The following is a 16,506-nucleotide window of genomic DNA, read 5'->3' as shown; positions in this document are numbered from 1 at the left end:
CAGATGAGTGAGTGCCCTTGCTGCCACCATGAGCCTGGCCAGCAGACAGCTTTGAGTCAGAAAGCAAAACCCTGTGTATGTGTGTTCAAAACACAGCCACATATACCTTTGAACCTGAGTCCATGTAAGTCCTCAAAGTCAAACAACTTGGTGTAATAAATGGTCCATTGCTTATTATGAAAGCAAAATAAATACATAAAACTATCTTCAACCGAATTACTCCAGCATGCAACAAGTCAAGGGTCACAGCTTTCCTGGCATTGCAGCCTTCCTCTCCCTATGAAAATACTCCCATTAACTTGATCTTCGTGGCCCTAATTTTGCTCCCTTTCAAAGAGACAAAAAGAAGGGAAAAAAACACTCAGTAAGTCAATAAAAATTATAAATTGTTTTTCTATTTGAGAGAAGCATGGGAGTCTCTTAAGCACAGGGCTCTAACATTCCTCCATCCCCTCATGTTGCATATATGAAAAGAACTATGTTAACACAGCCACTGTGGAGGCCAAATTGGCAGGAACTATTAAAATTGAAAATGCATATTATATAATTATAATAATATAAGAGTATGTAGTAGTGTATATAATATGATATGGTATAATGTGATCTATAGTATACTTGTTAAATATATTTTAGAGCCAGGGTGAAGGGGCTTAAATACAGGCTGTATTCCTTGCTAGCAGTGTAACCTTAAACGAGTTACCTCATTTTTCTAAGCCTCAGTTTCCTCAGCTGTAAAATGGAGATGACAATAGCACACCTCCCTCATAAAACTGAGAGAATTAAATGAGTTAATGTAAGTTAATGACTTAGAATAATGCCTGGCACATAGTAATCACTCTATACTTATTAGCTGTTTAAAATTATAACCTCATGAAATACATAAAAGAAATATATATATTATATATAAATATATGTAAATATAATATATAAATATATATATTATACATAATATATAATATATAATATATAAATTATATATAATTATATATAATATATAAATATAATATATATATTTATATGTAATATATAATATATATTATATGTAATATATAATATATATATTATATGTAATATGTAATATATAAATTATATATTTATATATTATATTTATAAATATATATTATATATAAATTATATATTTATATATTATATTTATAAATATATTATATATAAATTATATATTTATGTATTATATATATAAATTATATATTTTTATATATATATCCTCCAAACCATCAATCCACAGTAATAAAAGGACTTGGTTTGTCTCACTGTGGCCCAGGGAGAAGTAAAGTTAATAGAGACAAGACATTTCGGGGTTCCAAGACTCTTCCCTTAAAGGTGGGGATGAGTTAGGGGTCCCCAGAGGGAGCTACCCAGTCTGCCAATGTGGTGGGAGGAAAGCCAGGGGGGCAGTCAGGAGACTGGGTCCCAGCTGGAGAAGGTGCTCCTCTGACATATATATTAAGTAGAAAGATCTCTAGTACGCATTGTTGAATGGGAAACAAGCAGAATACTGTATGTGGTATTATGTGGTATTCCATGATGTTTAATGTTCTACTATTCATGTTTCTAAGGGAAAAACTACTATAAATTTGCTATGGGTACCTATGTATGTAAATGTATAGGAAGAAAAGGATTTGGAGAAGGGGCTAGAGTTAGAAAAAGTAATCAGAAAGGATTTTACTCTTCTCCGATTTTAGATAGAGAGATAGATAGATAGATAGATAGATAGATAGATAGATAGATAGATAGATAGATGATAAATAGAAATGGATATATCATAGATATACAGAGAGATACATACATGGACATAGAATGCATTCATATACTTGCAGCTTTTAAAATATAGATAAAACAGGCCAAGATGGTACAAATTGTTATTCCCCTTGTATAAATAAGAAAACTAAAGCTCAAAGATAGCCCATATGTGCCTAGGCACACACAGCCAACAAGCCCCAGAGGAAGGAGTGGAGCTCAGATCTGCCCTCCCCGTTGCCTTTCCACCACTCCACCCTGCCTCTCAAGGCCACCCAGGAGTTGACTACAACAAAAGGTAGAAGAAGGGGCCTCCTTGTCCATACTGGCTGGAATGGTAAAAGCCAAGTGCGATGGAGAATCGTGTTGTTGTTTTTGTTTTTAATTAATGAACCTGTTGGAATGTGCCATTCAGCAGTGGAGCTGAATGGTTCCTGCTGTTCATGCAAAACAAATAAAAACCCCTCCACCCAAGCTACTTCTGTGGCCACTTTTCTAGCCTTATCTATCCAGGGACTGTGAAAGGGACACAGAACTGTCAGAGGGGCACCTTCTCCAGCTGAGACCCAGTCTCCTGACTCCCCCTGGCTTTCCTCCTACCACACTGGCAGACTGGGTACCTCCCGCTGGGGAGCCCTAACTGATCCCACCTTTAAGGGAAGAGTCTTGAAGCCCTGAAATGTCTTGTCTCTATTAACCTTACTTCTCCTTGGGCCACAGTGAGACAAACCAAGTCCTTTTATTACTGTGGCTTGATGGTTTCAAGGGTCTTTTCCAGATCTAATAGCCAAAGAACATTAGAATTTTCCTCTATGATACACTAGAATAATAATAAGCTCTCCCTCCCTAAAGATGATGTTTAATTAAAACCTCTGGCCATTTTTGCTGTCTTCATATTTTTAAAGAAAACCCAAATGTAGAAGAAAAGCATTCTTCAAATGTTAACCATCCATTCCATCTCCTGGTCGCCTTAGAATGTCATGTGTCAATGAAAGTTGAAAGGTTTTTGAAGCATGGTATAACTGATAATACGTTTTAGCTTTATCATTTAGCAACTGGGTGGCCTTGGACAAGCACAGTCTCTTCAGCCTCAGTGTTTTCCATCTGAAAAATGGGTGCAATACCTACTCTTAAGGTTGCTGTGGGGGGTGGGGGGAGGGGGTGAAAGAGATGGCATTTGGGAAGTGCGTGCAACCAGGAGGGGCCTAAGAGATGTCTCTTCCCTCCTCCAGCTGGATAGCAGCTCTCCTCCTTCCATGGTTCCCAAGACATCCACAGCCTGGGTCCCCCAGACTTGCCCTACCAAGTGCTGGCGCCTCTCCAAAGTCTGATTCTTTCTGTTTTCCTTAAGTTGCAAAGCCCAGTGTTGAGGTGTAATTGTGTGTAAGAGGGAGAGGGGATGGATCTGGTTTCTTTGAAAATGGCTTCTTTGCTAAAACGACAACCTCAGATCTGATACTGAAAGAATCTGCTGGCACTGGCCCCTGTCAGAACAATTTGGAGCTATCCAGGGGCCATCCTCTGGGGCTGGCACCCGGCCCCCCAGCTGAGCCTCATGCTCAAATTCCCAACAGGCTCAGAGGCAGGCCCCGAACACGCTTCATCCTACAGCCCCATTCCTCCCATGCAAAGGTGGCAAGAGAGAAGGAGAGAAGGGCTTGGCATTCTCAAGCAAAATTCTCTCTCTCTGCTGCACCCCCCTCAGCCCTGCCAGCCACCTTTGCAGAAGCCACACACGCACACACACACACACACGCACACACGCACATTTTCAGAAAGCCCTTGGCACAGCCCACCCCTTCCTGAGCTGGACAGAGCTGCCAGGGCAGATTTGCCCGGGCCGAAGCCGCCTTCTTCATCTCCAGCCCCCTCCCATTCCTCTTCTAGAGTCAAGGTTTTGTCAGGAGTTTCAGGGGCAATGACTGGCCAGGGAGGGGGACCACAGACATCCTGCCTGCTGCCAAGTCCCTTTCTTTCCCCCACAGTGTGTCTTATAAGCCGGCATGTAGTTTATTCTTCTCCTAAACACTTCCATAGGGTGCAGGGCCTGGAGTTGCCATAGAAACACCTTTTAACTCCTCCTCCCCCAGAATGCCGTGCCAGGCCCTAGGACTTTGGGGGAAAAAGACAAAAAGAGACACCTGTGGATGAGCAGAGACAGGAGGAAAGGCCATCGGGCAGCCCCCCTGGAGAGGACCGGGCCAGGCCTCCTGTGCCTTCTGCTAGGCCAACACGGCACCAAGCCATGAAGAGAAAACCACCATGATGGTTTTCAAACAGGAAGTTGATGGGCTGACGTGAACACCTTTAGGGGGCTACAAAGTTGACTGGTGGGGTTGTGTGGGTCCCAAGGAATGGGGAGCTCCTTCATATTTGTTTGAGGGAGAGAATAGACAGTTTCAACCCAGACTGGAAACCAGAAAGGCTCTGAGCAATGAAACTTGGGAGCCAAGTACTGGACGCCAGCAGGGTGCTGTGCAAGGCGAGGGAGGTCGGCAGGCAAGCAGCTCACACCCACACCTCCCATTTTAAAAGCATTAGCTCATCCCTGCCACTAGTGCAGCTCACCAAACCCAGGCAGAACAATTTGGGATCCATGCCAGAGCATCGAAGATTTTTTGTTTCTTTTTTTCTTTTTGATTCCACAATCTCCTGGTCTTTGGGTACTTCCTGGTAACTTAGATTTTCTCTGAGAAATTTATGAAGAGGAGCGAGGGAGCTATTTCTTGTATCTATCCAGAGAAATTGTAAGAAACTTTCTGCATTGCTCAGACCCACCGCAGGAAACCTAAGCAGTAAGCAGACGGGAAGGCCCCCATTGGAAGCAGGATCTACTCATGCTTGTTTTCACTTTCCGTGGTCAATTTTTAGGGTAGAAACCCCAAAGCAAAGGGCAAGGGGGAAGAATGGGGACCTACTCCCACTACATACCAAAAAAACGCAAGTGAAGTCACCCAGCCCATTTTCCAGCAGAAAAGGACTTGGGCTGCACCCCTGCACACCCTGATTCCACCTGCCAGCCTCCTGGCCGCATGTGTGTGATCCTGCTGGGCAAAACCAGAACTCAGCTGCAGCAGCAACTCCCCACACTAATCAGGTGGGAATGTTACCAACTGGGATGAGGAGGGAAAGGGTAAGTGGAATGTGGGTGGAGATGGATGAGGGAGGAAAACCCTCCCCAGTCTTCAGGCTGCCCAAAAGGATCTTTCTAAGCAATCCACAAATCCTGGGCCAGCTGGGTTCCCCCAGGAGAGGGGAGGATGTACCATGCGGGCCCCAGGGAGCCTCTTACAAGGGTGACCTCAGGTCACACAAACACCCTCAGCTGCCAACTGCACTGACATTCTGGTCACCACACCCCCACTCTGACCTCTAGGCTCAGCCCAGCCCACCAGCAGTGCCCCCCCGGCCCTCACTGCCTCCGCTGCCAAGCTCCTACCTCCTCCCCCTCCTCACCACAACACGCTGGTAGAGTCCCTCACCCAAGACTCAGTGGAAAATTTCCTTCTCCTTTATGACTGTACTTAAAACACACACGCTCCATTCTTCACCTCTGAATCGACACAGGCAGAGGGCGGCAAGGCTGTCCCACCCCACCGCCCAGCCCAGCTCAGCCCAGCCCAGCGCGCACACACACACTCTCCCAGCAGAGCCACTGGACTTGCACGCTTTATGGGCTGGAAAGGAGGAGAGAGATGTTTCCCAGATGCCACTCCACCTTTAGCCATCCAAACACAAGTGTCCCAAACACTCCCAGACAAGCCTCCCAGGATGCTCTCGGGGCCCTCCATACACACTAAGGAGTAGGAGGTCTCTTTACAGGGTCTCTCTACTCAAGACACTAAGTCCAGTCTGGAACTGTCACCGTGATGTGACCCTTGGCAGGTTTGCTCTTTTGGTGACAAATCTGTTTTCCACTACCCATTCTCCCCCTCCCCACACACATTCAAGGGGAAAAAATATAGCCTTCCTGTGAATTTTCACAGCTATGTGGTGAGTGACCCCTCGCACCTTCTGCTGGCTATCAACACTCTCAAACACAGTGCCTCCAGGGCGTGGGTCAATGCCACAGCTTTCTCCTCATTTTCCCCCTTAAATCCACCCAAACTTGGCAGTCCCAGAAGCTCGGTTAGCGCTTGCCTGGGAAGCCTGCAGCTGGGTTGGGTCTCAGTGAAAAGAATGAATTTCATAGGCGCAGGAGATGATGCAGACTCGGAGTACTCCAAGTTTCTCCTGCAACTTTCCGTGCACATGGCGGGCAACTTTTTTTTTTTTTTAACTATTCAATTTCCCAGCACTTTAGTTAGCATTCCAAGTTTTGGGAACCCTTTCCCCACCCTTCTCTTCTAGCCCTTCCTCCGTTAGTACTGAATGGGACATTTTCCAGATGTCAAAAGGACCGGTAGGAACCCCACGACCTAAGTTAGGAAAGCAAAGGCGGCCAGGGGCTCCCTCAGCCACTGTGAGTTTCCTCTGCAGGGCATCTTCCCCTCTCAGCTATGCCAGCGCCCCCGCCCAAGGACATCGAGTTTCTCCACTCCGCCCCAACCCCGTCTGCCCCTCTCCTGGGGCAGAGGAAAGAAGTGGGTCTCGCCCTGCCTCCCTAAGCACCGCTGCAGTCCCGGCTGCAGCGTGGGGCTCGGGCGGGGCACCAGGAGCGCTTACCGATGTCGGAGTTGCAGAAGGCGTCCTGGGGGTGGCTGGGCGAGCATGTGCACGCCTCGGCGCCCCAGTCCCCCAGGCTCCAGCTGCCCAGGAGCACGATGAGCCCGAGCCAAGGAGTCATTGCCGCTGCTGCCGCCGCTGCCGGGGCTGCTGCTCGCCTCTCCAAAGTTGCCGTGCGCGCCGCCGGCGGGGCTGCTGCAGCCCGAGCTCGCTCGCCCGCCGGGCCGTGCGGGGCAACCTTGGCCTCCGGCGCGCTGCCCTCCGAGTGCCCGGCGGGACGGGATGGGGCGCAGCGAGGCTGCCTCGGCGCTGGCGCAGGACTCCGCGGGCGGCCTCCCGGCGAAGGAGCAGGAGCTGGAGGAGCAAGAGGAGGAGGAGAAGCCGTCTGAGCGCCCGCCGCCTGCCTGCTGCCCGCTCTGCGCCGCTGCCTGGGCGGCAGAGTGATATAGCGCTGGGCCCCCGGGGACCCCGCCTCGGGCTGTTGGGGCCCGCCCCCTCAGACCAATGGCAGAGCCGCATTACCTCATCGGCCCTCCAAAAAGGGGGTGGGGCCGGGGGCACGGGGCAACGGGGCGGGGCCGCCCCCGGATCGTTCAGATCCTTATAGGGAATAATGCCGCCGTGGGCACGCGAGTGGGTGGGCTGGGGCGCGCCTGGGACCGGTGCTTGCCGCTGGGTCCTCGGAGCGGCGCCCTCGTGCCCCTTCTCGTCTGCGCCCTGGCCCCACGCCCACCTGGGCCACTGGGTGCCTCTGACCCAAACCAGAACCAACTAACACCCACCCACCCCAGCAGAACCCCTTCCACAGGTGAGGGGTGGCCATATCCTAGAGACCTTGACTGTGCTTGGTGGAACCAGCGAGGGAATGCTAACTGCTACCCCTCCAGTTTCTCTGGAGAGAGCAGGCACAGAGGAGAAAGACCCAAACTCACTCTCTCTCTGTCTCTCTCTCTCTCTCTCTCTCTCTCTCTCTCTCTAGTTCTTACTCTCTGGGATATGGGAAGCCATCTGCTGTTTGCAGCTGGCTGTGATATATGATAGAAGACTGTTTTTTGTGCTCCCCCAGAGCAAACGGGGTTCTGTATTCATTCAACAAACACGGTTCAGGATGCTGGGTTAAGCAACACAAAGCCCTTGCCCCCGTGGACATCCATGAATGCACAGGGTGATTTTCTGTGATGCTAGGGCTATGAAGAAAACAAAACAGAGTTCTGTGTTGGACATGACTGGGGAGGGCCTGCTCTCTCTGCGATAGCAAGGGAAGGGCTCCCTGAAGTGCCATCCTCGCTAAGAAGTGGACAAAGACAAGGATCAGCTCTGGGGCAAGCCACAGGAGAGAGGTACCAGGCAGGGGGAACAGCAAGTGCAAAGACCCTGGGCATGTTTGAAAGACAGAAAGTAGAAAGGCAAGAGGAAGTGGTTCCCTGCCCATGGCTGACAGGGCTCCACCCTTCAGCAAGGGATTTGGGGGTGAGCTGATCCAAAACTGTAGTAAAACCAGGAGAACGATCCAGGATCCTAGACGACTAGCTATAATAGATGATTGCAAATAACTAACACAATTACTATCCTTATGATTGACATCTTGATTCTGCTTTGTATTTTTAAAAGCAGGATTCTGTATCTCACCGTATTATAGCTCTCACAATAATCTTTGTAGATAGGAAAAGCAAGCACAAGTATCACTCCCACTTTCCAGATGAGGAACCGGCACAGAAAGATGGGATGATTGGTGGCCAGCCAGGAACTCGTCACCCCTTTCCACTGCTCCTTCCCATCTGAAGAGAGACATGCATTTCCCTGAACGTCAGCAGCTGTTCCATCTAACTGCAAATGGCCATTAGCAGCTGGGATCTTCCATCTTTCTACACTTTTGTCTCTTTCCCTTTCTCTTCCACTTCATCCTGTTAGAAATGCCACAAGTTTGGAACAAATAGAAACAGGGAGAAATGCAAGTTCAGCTTCTTTCTCAGAACTCCTCTGTTTACATCTCAGACAAGTGACGTTGGGACAGCAGAGGCCGAAGAATTCGTGAGAGATGGTATTTCCAAGAACACTTTTGAAACTCCTTTTTCCCCTTTGAGCACTTTAGCCATAGGAAAGGGAAACCAGTTTCCACATCTTTTTGACTTGTCCCCTCCACCCAGCTTTAAAAACCCTCCCTGCCTTCACTCTAACTGTGGCCTAACTCGTAGAGATGTTTCTGTCTCTCGATGTTTTTCTAGCACTGTTTTCATTGTTTTATGGGGTATGATTCTATTGCTTCCCCAACCACAGTAGGAATACTTTGAGGCCTGGGATATTTAGCCACACTGCTTTTTACCCCTCTCAGAACCAAACAGGGTCTCAGGAGACTGGAGAGCATGGGTGTGGCCAACAGCTGACTGAGTCCTGAGCAGAGTGCCCTGGAGGCCACTCTAAGGATCCAGGTTGAATGAGGGCATACGTGGTGGAATTTGAGAGATTCGCTTATCCCCGCGCCCCACATGACTTATTCCACAGTCATGTGGAAGGTTTTAGAAGACCTTCCAGACCAAATCCACTTTGGATAAGCATCTTACATGATAGAGGCCCTCTCTTCTCTTTCTTTTCACATTTCAGTTTTGTCCAAAGTGCCGATATTTTCTCCAATGGAAGGCCTTGCCTGGAATATAAGTATCAAGTAGATAACTTCTGCTGAACTTCAAGCAGCAGTTTTCTCATAGAAAGCATCTGAAGCGTTTTTTTCCAGCAGCTACTTAATTATGAAAGCACAAGTGTAATCTGATCTTTTTTCCAGCTGAAAAGTAACGAAATTACCTTTTGGTTAATTTCTTCTCACTCCCTATCCTAAGCTGGTCCACACAGTGTCTTGAAGTTCAGCGAATTCCAAGAGCTTTTCAGCTGGGATGTTCTCTCTTATTCCAAACCTGAATCAGTTCCCCTCTGCCCACCGTGTGAAGGCAGTTTGGTTCTCACCCTAAGGAAAAGAAACAGCAAACTCCATGAATCCTTGTGTAGGGGAGTCCTCCTGCTAGGGTCACCCCATTCAGCAGGCACCCATCAGTCTGGATGTCATGGTGTCCATGAGCCTAATAATATGTAAGAATTGATTATTCAACATCACTTAATAAGCTAGGTGGGGTGAACCTGAGGCTAACAGTAAGAATGAAGATGCAGGCTGGGTGCGGTGGCTCACGCCTGTAATCCCAGCACTTTGAGAGGCCAAGGTGGGCGGATCACGAGGTCAGGAGATCGAGACCATCCTGGCTAACATGGTGAAACCCCGTCTGTACTAACAACACAAAAAATTAGCCAGGTGTGGTGGTGGGCGCCTGTAGTCCCAGTTACTTGGGAGGCTGAGGCAGGAGAATGGCGTGAACCTGGGAGGCGGAGCTTGCAGTGAGCTGAGATCATGCCACTGCACTCTAGCCTAGGTGACGGAGTGAGACTCCGTCTCCAAAAAAAAAAAAAAAAGAATGAAGATGCAGGCTCTCCTGCTTTCTCTTGACAGCTGAGAACAATGATAGAGTTATACATCTGGGAAGAACTGAGTAAGTTTCAAGATCTATCTGGCCTGTCTACACACCTACTAGGATGACCTGGTATTCTCTTTCCTGGAACTTTTCTAGGAAAGGTGAGTTCATATCCACCCTCTTTGTATCAAGTTATAGGATGCTAGAGTCTGTAGGAAGAGAAGTCATAAAAAGGACCTCAGAAACTACTCATCCTTGTTTTAAATGTGGGAAAAATAAGGTTCAGACAAGTGAAGGAACTTGCCCATTTTCAGGGCTCAGTCCTCCAAGCTGTAAGGTGTGGCCCATGCTTGTACTGTGGGCTTGGAAACCCCAGCCATTCACAGATCTCGTATCTGCTTTTCAGATCTGTAGACAGATTCATTTGAGTCTTTGTACAGTGCCCAGCCCACAGAGAAATTTTACTTACACTGATTAAATAATTCTCTACCATGATAATAATCACCCTCTGAGCCAATCAGAAGAAATACAGGTTTGTCCTCCTGACAGGTTTATCTCTTGTGTGTTTATTTTTTTCCCTTCCTAAATTACTAGCTAATGCATTCCAAACATATCACTATAAAAAAAAGCACATGAAAACTTTGTTTCTGGGAAATGAAAAGGGAGTAAAATGGAAACAAAAAATCAAAAGACCTGAGATTTGTTCCCAATGTTGCAGAATAGCTGTGCACCTGCCTTGGTCAAGTCACTTTGCCTGTCCAGGCGTCGACTTCTGTGTTTATTGGATGAAAGATAGAACTCAGTGGTATCCAGGATCCCTCTCACCTCAAAAACTCCAACATTCCACGGGGAATCCTGTAGGACAAGTGAATGCTTCTGAAGGGGAGATGGGTCCTGCCATTTAAACAGGTTTGACACATGGGAACGTACCCAAGACTGAAGATCATCCATCAGTTTCGCAACGAACACTGAGTTCCTATATTGCTACCTCCCCCAAGAATCAATGCTGAAAACAGAATTTCAGAGAAGATTGTGATGCCAAAGTCCTAGGAGAGACAGGGTCTGGCTTATGGTGGAGCCCAGTGTAGTTATGCGTTCACCTGCTTGTTTGTCTCTTGGATCGTAGCACTAAAAAGTTAGGAAGGTGTCTTTTTTATCACCATTTTTTTGGTCTTCAGAAGTTACTGAACTCTTCCACATCCTTCGGACCTCAGCTGAGATGTCACCTCCTCCGGGAAACCTCCTCTGATTCCCCTCCCATGTATCCCCACAACACCCTGTATTAACTTCTTTGACAATACTTAGCTGACTCTAATGTGATTATTTACCCATCTGTTTCCCTTCCTGGAGCGTAAGCCCCTAGAACACAGGGATTAAGTGTTGGTAACAACGAGTTTAATAAGTATTGGTTGAATGGGTCCAATGATCAGCACCACCGACCCCTTGCCAGCATTCAGACAGGCAGGTGGTGGCTCCTTGGAGAGTTCACGGAGCTTTATCCCGCTGGCTGGTGCTAGGGGGCGCTATAAGCCAGAGAACACCCATTTGCTCAGCCTGCAGTCCTGGTCGGTCGTCTCACTGCGAGGGCGGGAGAGCACAATTCCACACTCATCGGTGGGGTGCGGGTGCCTTTGAGTGGGTGAAGCTCACCCCTCCCATCTGCCTTGGCCACAAAGCTCTCAGTCAACATCCCGTCTGGGTTCGTGGCTGCCGGAGCTCCTCCACCCCTGAGCTGGCCACATGTCAACCAAAGGGGGAGATGCTCTCTGGGGAAGCAACATAGTTGTGAATCATTGGTTTGGGGGCCTTAGGGCGGTCTGGGAACACTGCAGAGGATGCCACAGTCCCAGTCTTCCAGGGCAGAGCTGGGTTTTGGAAATTCAACCTGGAGAAGGTACTGTCATTTCTGTTGCCTCATAGGGAAGCTCCTCTTTGCTTTCCTCCCTCTTCCCCTCCAGACCCTAGCCACGATGCCTTCCCCCAAGCCCCACAGTCCATGTGAAAGTCATTATATTCAAAATGGCCTTTTCCAAGCAACAGACAGCCTGGTCCACCCATCCCCGTGAGCTCTGGCCAGACCCTCAGTGGGGTTGCTGCCCAGCACTGGGCAATTCTGAGCCTAAGATGCAAGGTACTGCAGGCTCTCTCTGTGTCTGGCACCAGCAGGGGGTAAACACCTTTCCTTGCCTCCATCTGGAGCCAATTTCATGGCAGTAAAATTGTCCCAGCTCTCCCCCAGCCCTCCCAGCAAATTGAAGACCCCTCTGTAAGAGTCTCTGGCTACATTCGCATGAATCCTCAGGTTTTCATATTTCTTTCCACAGGGATCTACTCTCAGTGTTTTTAAAGCCAGAAAACACATGTGTGCAGTGAAGCCATGTTGTATCCTATGTTATCTAGGGTGGTGGGAAATGGAAAGCAGAGTCAAATATTCCAGCTCTTGTTTTCATGTGCGTGTATGTGTGTGTATGTGTGTTTCAATGACCATATATTCAAGCAGTCAATTATTTCTGTGAAGGGTACGATGAAATGGAAGGAGAAGAACTTCTCCCCAACTCTGTTTTAATGTCTTCCTTATGCCCATGGAGTTCATGTGTTTTTCCTTTAAAAACGAGTAGCTCCTTTGTGGTTTCTTTGAAGGTTGCATGCTCAGCTTCACACAGAGAATACACACAAGCATCTCAGCCAGGCACTGTCATGCCTTGGGAGGGAATGGGATGGACATGTGGTTGGTCTCCTGTTAGACTGGGCTGGAGGTCTTGTTTCTGCAAGGCACATGAGCTTTCTTCAGTGGAACCTGCTGGAACTGATATGGTCTTGTCCTGTGCTGTGGGGACAGTCCAAAGAGCAGTTAACACCATTGATCGCATCCTTCTTTAAACTTGGCTGCTGAGACCCTACTCTCTCTGGGATTCTGCTTTCTACCTCTCCATCTATACCTTCTCAGTCTTCTTGGCAGACTCCTCAGGTTCTTCCTGAAATTAAAATGTAGCTGTTTCCCAATTTTCTGTCCTTGGCTCTCTCCCCTTCCCTTTTAGCCTCCACACTCTCCCAGGCCTACCCCACGCACCCCCATGGTCGCTACCATGCTATGTGCACCGGAGTGCACACTGCAAGCAACAGTGTCCCTCTGATTGCCTGTCTTCTATCTCCAACTTCCTCCTGCCCAATTTCACCTGGAGATCCTATGGCCTCCTCGGACTCCAGGTGTCCAAAACTCATTGTCTTTTCCCCTCAGTCCCCTCCGGGGTTACCCATTCCGAAGGATGACATCATCACTCACCAGGTCCTATAGATTCTCATGATCCACATCTCTTCTAACCATCCCTTCCTCTCATTCTTACCATTTCTACCTTGGATCAGGCCCCCGTGGATTCTTTCCTGACAGTTTCAATAGTGACATAATTGGTTACACTCCCCAGAGTCTTTCTCTATCAACTTCAACTTTGCATTGCTGCTTCTGTACATTTTTAAAAATATAAATCTGAAAACATGCTATTCTTTGCTTGAAATGATTCACTTGTGCTCCGTGGCTTTCTGAACAAAGTCTTAAGCTCCAAAGACAAACAAGGCCCTCTGTGATCTGGCTCTTCCCCAGGGCCCCACGGTCCACAGCTGGAGGAGGCCCTCTTCACACAGAATACAATGAGATGGCTGCCCCTGCAGTTATACAACAGCAGGCTCTGTTCTTGCTTATCTCTCTAAACCCATGCTGCCCTCTTCCAACCCTTTATATTCCAGCTATCGGTTTCTCTGAGCCTTGTTCACAATGCACTCTTGGCCTGGAATCTAGCCGCCACCAATATATTCCCCCACCCTCCTCCACCTCATCTGCCAGGAATCATGTATTCATCTTTCAGGATTCAGCTAGAGTCACCACTTAGTGAATATTTTCCGGTCCTCTCTCTGCCCCAGCAGAATGGACCACCCCCTCTCAGGCCTCTCCTCTTCTCTCACTCACCTCCCACCCACACTGGGTCCTCCGGGCTTCCAGCTTGGCACCTCGCACACTCTGTTGCCCCTAGTGGTTGATATCCCTGGTTCTCTTCTAGATATCGAGCAAAGCCAGGTGCTTCTGTGACTGCCTAACACATCATATGCACATAGTAGGCATTGAACAAATATTAAAGGAATAAACTAACCAATGAATGGAGTGGAGAAAAGGAGGAGTCAGAGTATCACCTTCACACATTCACCCCAACAGAGGTTCTGGAATCCAGCTCCTTGGATCCAGAAACTCAACTAGATGAGGCTCCCTCAGTTGATCATTCTCACGGACTGATCCTAAGAGCTCAGCAAACCAACCAAAATCCCACTGGGCTTGTTTCCCGTGAGGTATTTCATTGTCACATAGGCTAGAGGACTCATGTCAACACCACCCCCATATCTTCCTCCTGATAGTCACAGAGAGCTTCAATATGAAGCTAGTTTCTCCTCAGAAGGTTGCTGTGGTGTGTGTAGATTCAGAATACAGGGATTGAGGGCATCATAGGAAGGGTCTTTCAGCTGAGATACCCTGGAATTCTCCTTTTCATGGAAGCAAAAGCTTTGCTGAGGAAATGCCAGTGCTCACAACCACTGGCCAAAGCCTCTCTTCCTGAACAGGGACAATGCTGGACACACAAATGCCAACTGCAGGCTCTTGGATCTTCTTGGTTCTCAGCACCAGGCTGGCCACTCCATCCTTCTCTTCCCCAACACTTTCTTTGCACTTGGAATATTGGAATTCATTTGGCTTCTACATTTTAGTATACAAGTCACCATTCAAAGATTACCCCCAGGTCAACTAGTTTGGGCTCTGGTATTCCCAGATTTTCAACTCTGCCCTTGCTGTGTCTTGATTTATTACCACAGATGGCTAAGCACAAGCATGGTGCATGAATATATGGCTTCAGTAAGACAGATGACCTTGTTTCCAAGTTCTGGGTGTGCGCTTAATCATGAATTCTCCACTGACATTCTCCATTTGCCTCACATCTTATGTGTCATAGTGTGATGATCAAGTCTTTGGAGGATAGGGGCAGGGTCCTCTCCTTCCTTCCCTCCTTCCTTCAAATATTCACCAAACATTGGCAGAATGTCTGTTACTCCATGCTAGGCCCTGAAGATACAACAGTGAACAAGGCATAGAACTGTTCCCAAGGAGCTCCCAGTCTTCTGGGAGAAAAATACAAGAAAATAATAGTTGGTGGAAAGAACTACAGTGGGATAGTCAAGTGTGCCATGAGATCATAGAGCTACCTATCCAACCAGGCAGCAGGGAGTTGTTTAGGAACTCAGATTATGGTAAGACACAAGGTCAGAAGTAGGAGAGAGCTGTGGGTTACCAAGTTGAACTCCCTCATTTTACAGATACAGAAACAGGCCTAGAGAGGTAGACACCGGATTATTGGCAGAAGCAAACAAAGAATCAGACCCCTTAGTACCTCATCATCTTCCCATCACTCCAGGCTGCTCTAATTCAGTGCTGGGCCCATAAGAGATAATCAGTAAATAATTATCTCCCTGCTCTGCAACTCATCAACCTTGGAATGATAAGCTGAAAAATGTTTCTAAGATGAGTAAAAGAGAAGGGAACTTGGCATTAGTTGAATACCTACTATGTACAAGGCACTTTCAATGCAGTAGTCCCACTAATCCTCACAACCCTTAATAATAGGTACTAGGTACTATGGTATTATGCCCATTTTATGGTCAAGGAAACTGAGGCTCAAAGAAGTTAAATTGCGTGTTCAATTTCTTACACTCAAGGAAGTGGCAGAGCTGTGATTCGGATGCAGGGGTCTCTTTCCAAACCAGCACTCTTCCTGAAGACTTCAAAGTCAATGTGCCCACACGTTCATTGGGGCATTTGCAGCACTGGTGATTTTCTCTTTGTCTCTTGGGTTCTCGTTGAGGGCTCAGAGCTCTTGATGCAGCCAAGCAGAGAAAAGCATAGTACCTACCTCTGACGACCAGGGAGAGAGCTTTATCTGCAGGCAAGTGAGATGCATCTCTGTTTCATTTGGTTTGCAATGGAGAGAAGGCAGGAGAAGTGACTTGGCAGGCAATTTCTAGGGGTGCGGGTGTGCCCTTCCTTACTCAAAATTTTGATAGATGCCATAGGAAATTTACATTCGTATTACAAAGATAGGGCCCAGAACCAGAGGCAAGCTGGTGGCATACTCATCAGTATATTTTAACAGCTAATGAACCTGGCTTCATTTCCTCCTGAAATTTCAAACATGAGATTGAGGCAATATACCAGGTTATTATCCTAGTCCTACCACATAAAATAGCTGTGTGACCTTGAGTAAATCAGTGACTCCTTTCTTTAAATGTAAAACCAAGTGGGTTGGATTTAACGATCTCTCAAAATTTCCCATGGAATATTCTAGAAGGCAGCCCAATAGGGAGGTTAGGAACCAACGAAGGCCTGTGATGTCGTAAGTCTGAGTTTTAATCCTTCTTTGCTTTTTCACTGTGACCTTGAACAAGTTCCTTAACCTCTCTCTGAGCCTCAGCTGTCTCGTGCTAAAAGGGAGGAGAGATGCATACCTCGTAGGATTTTCATGAAGATCAAACACTGTAAGCTGAATAAGATGCATGGCACAGTGCCTGGCAAATAGTAAATTCTCACTGAGGACTG

The 16,506-nt window shown here is 47.6% G+C and overlaps 2 protein-coding genes across 11 annotated transcripts in view; one reads left to right on the top strand and one right to left on the bottom strand.

Moving 5' to 3' along the window:
- TIMP3 (TIMP metallopeptidase inhibitor 3) overlaps positions 1 to 6,916 on the bottom strand; it is a 61,609-nt gene extending 54,693 nt beyond the window's left edge. The window contains exon 1 of the mRNA XM_024927116.4: positions 6,424 to 6,916. Coding sequence (XP_024782884.1) covers positions 6,424 to 6,544 — 121 coding nt within the window. The 5' untranslated portion in view covers positions 6,545 to 6,916. The remainder of the gene's footprint in view (positions 1 to 6,423) is intronic.
- The window catches only part of SYN3 (synapsin III), a 566,272-nt gene that overhangs the window by 253,490 nt on the left and 296,276 nt on the right, over positions 1 to 16,506 (top strand). The window lies entirely within an intron of this gene.

The sequence above is a fragment of the Pan paniscus genome, chromosome 23, assembly GCF_029289425.2.
Source record: "Pan paniscus chromosome 23, NHGRI_mPanPan1-v2.0_pri, whole genome shotgun sequence".
In the NCBI taxonomy this organism is placed as follows: Eukaryota; Metazoa; Chordata; class Mammalia; order Primates; family Hominidae; genus Pan; species Pan paniscus.
The sequence above is the reverse complement of the archived record's forward strand: the minus strand, read 5'-3'. Positions and strand labels throughout refer to the sequence as shown.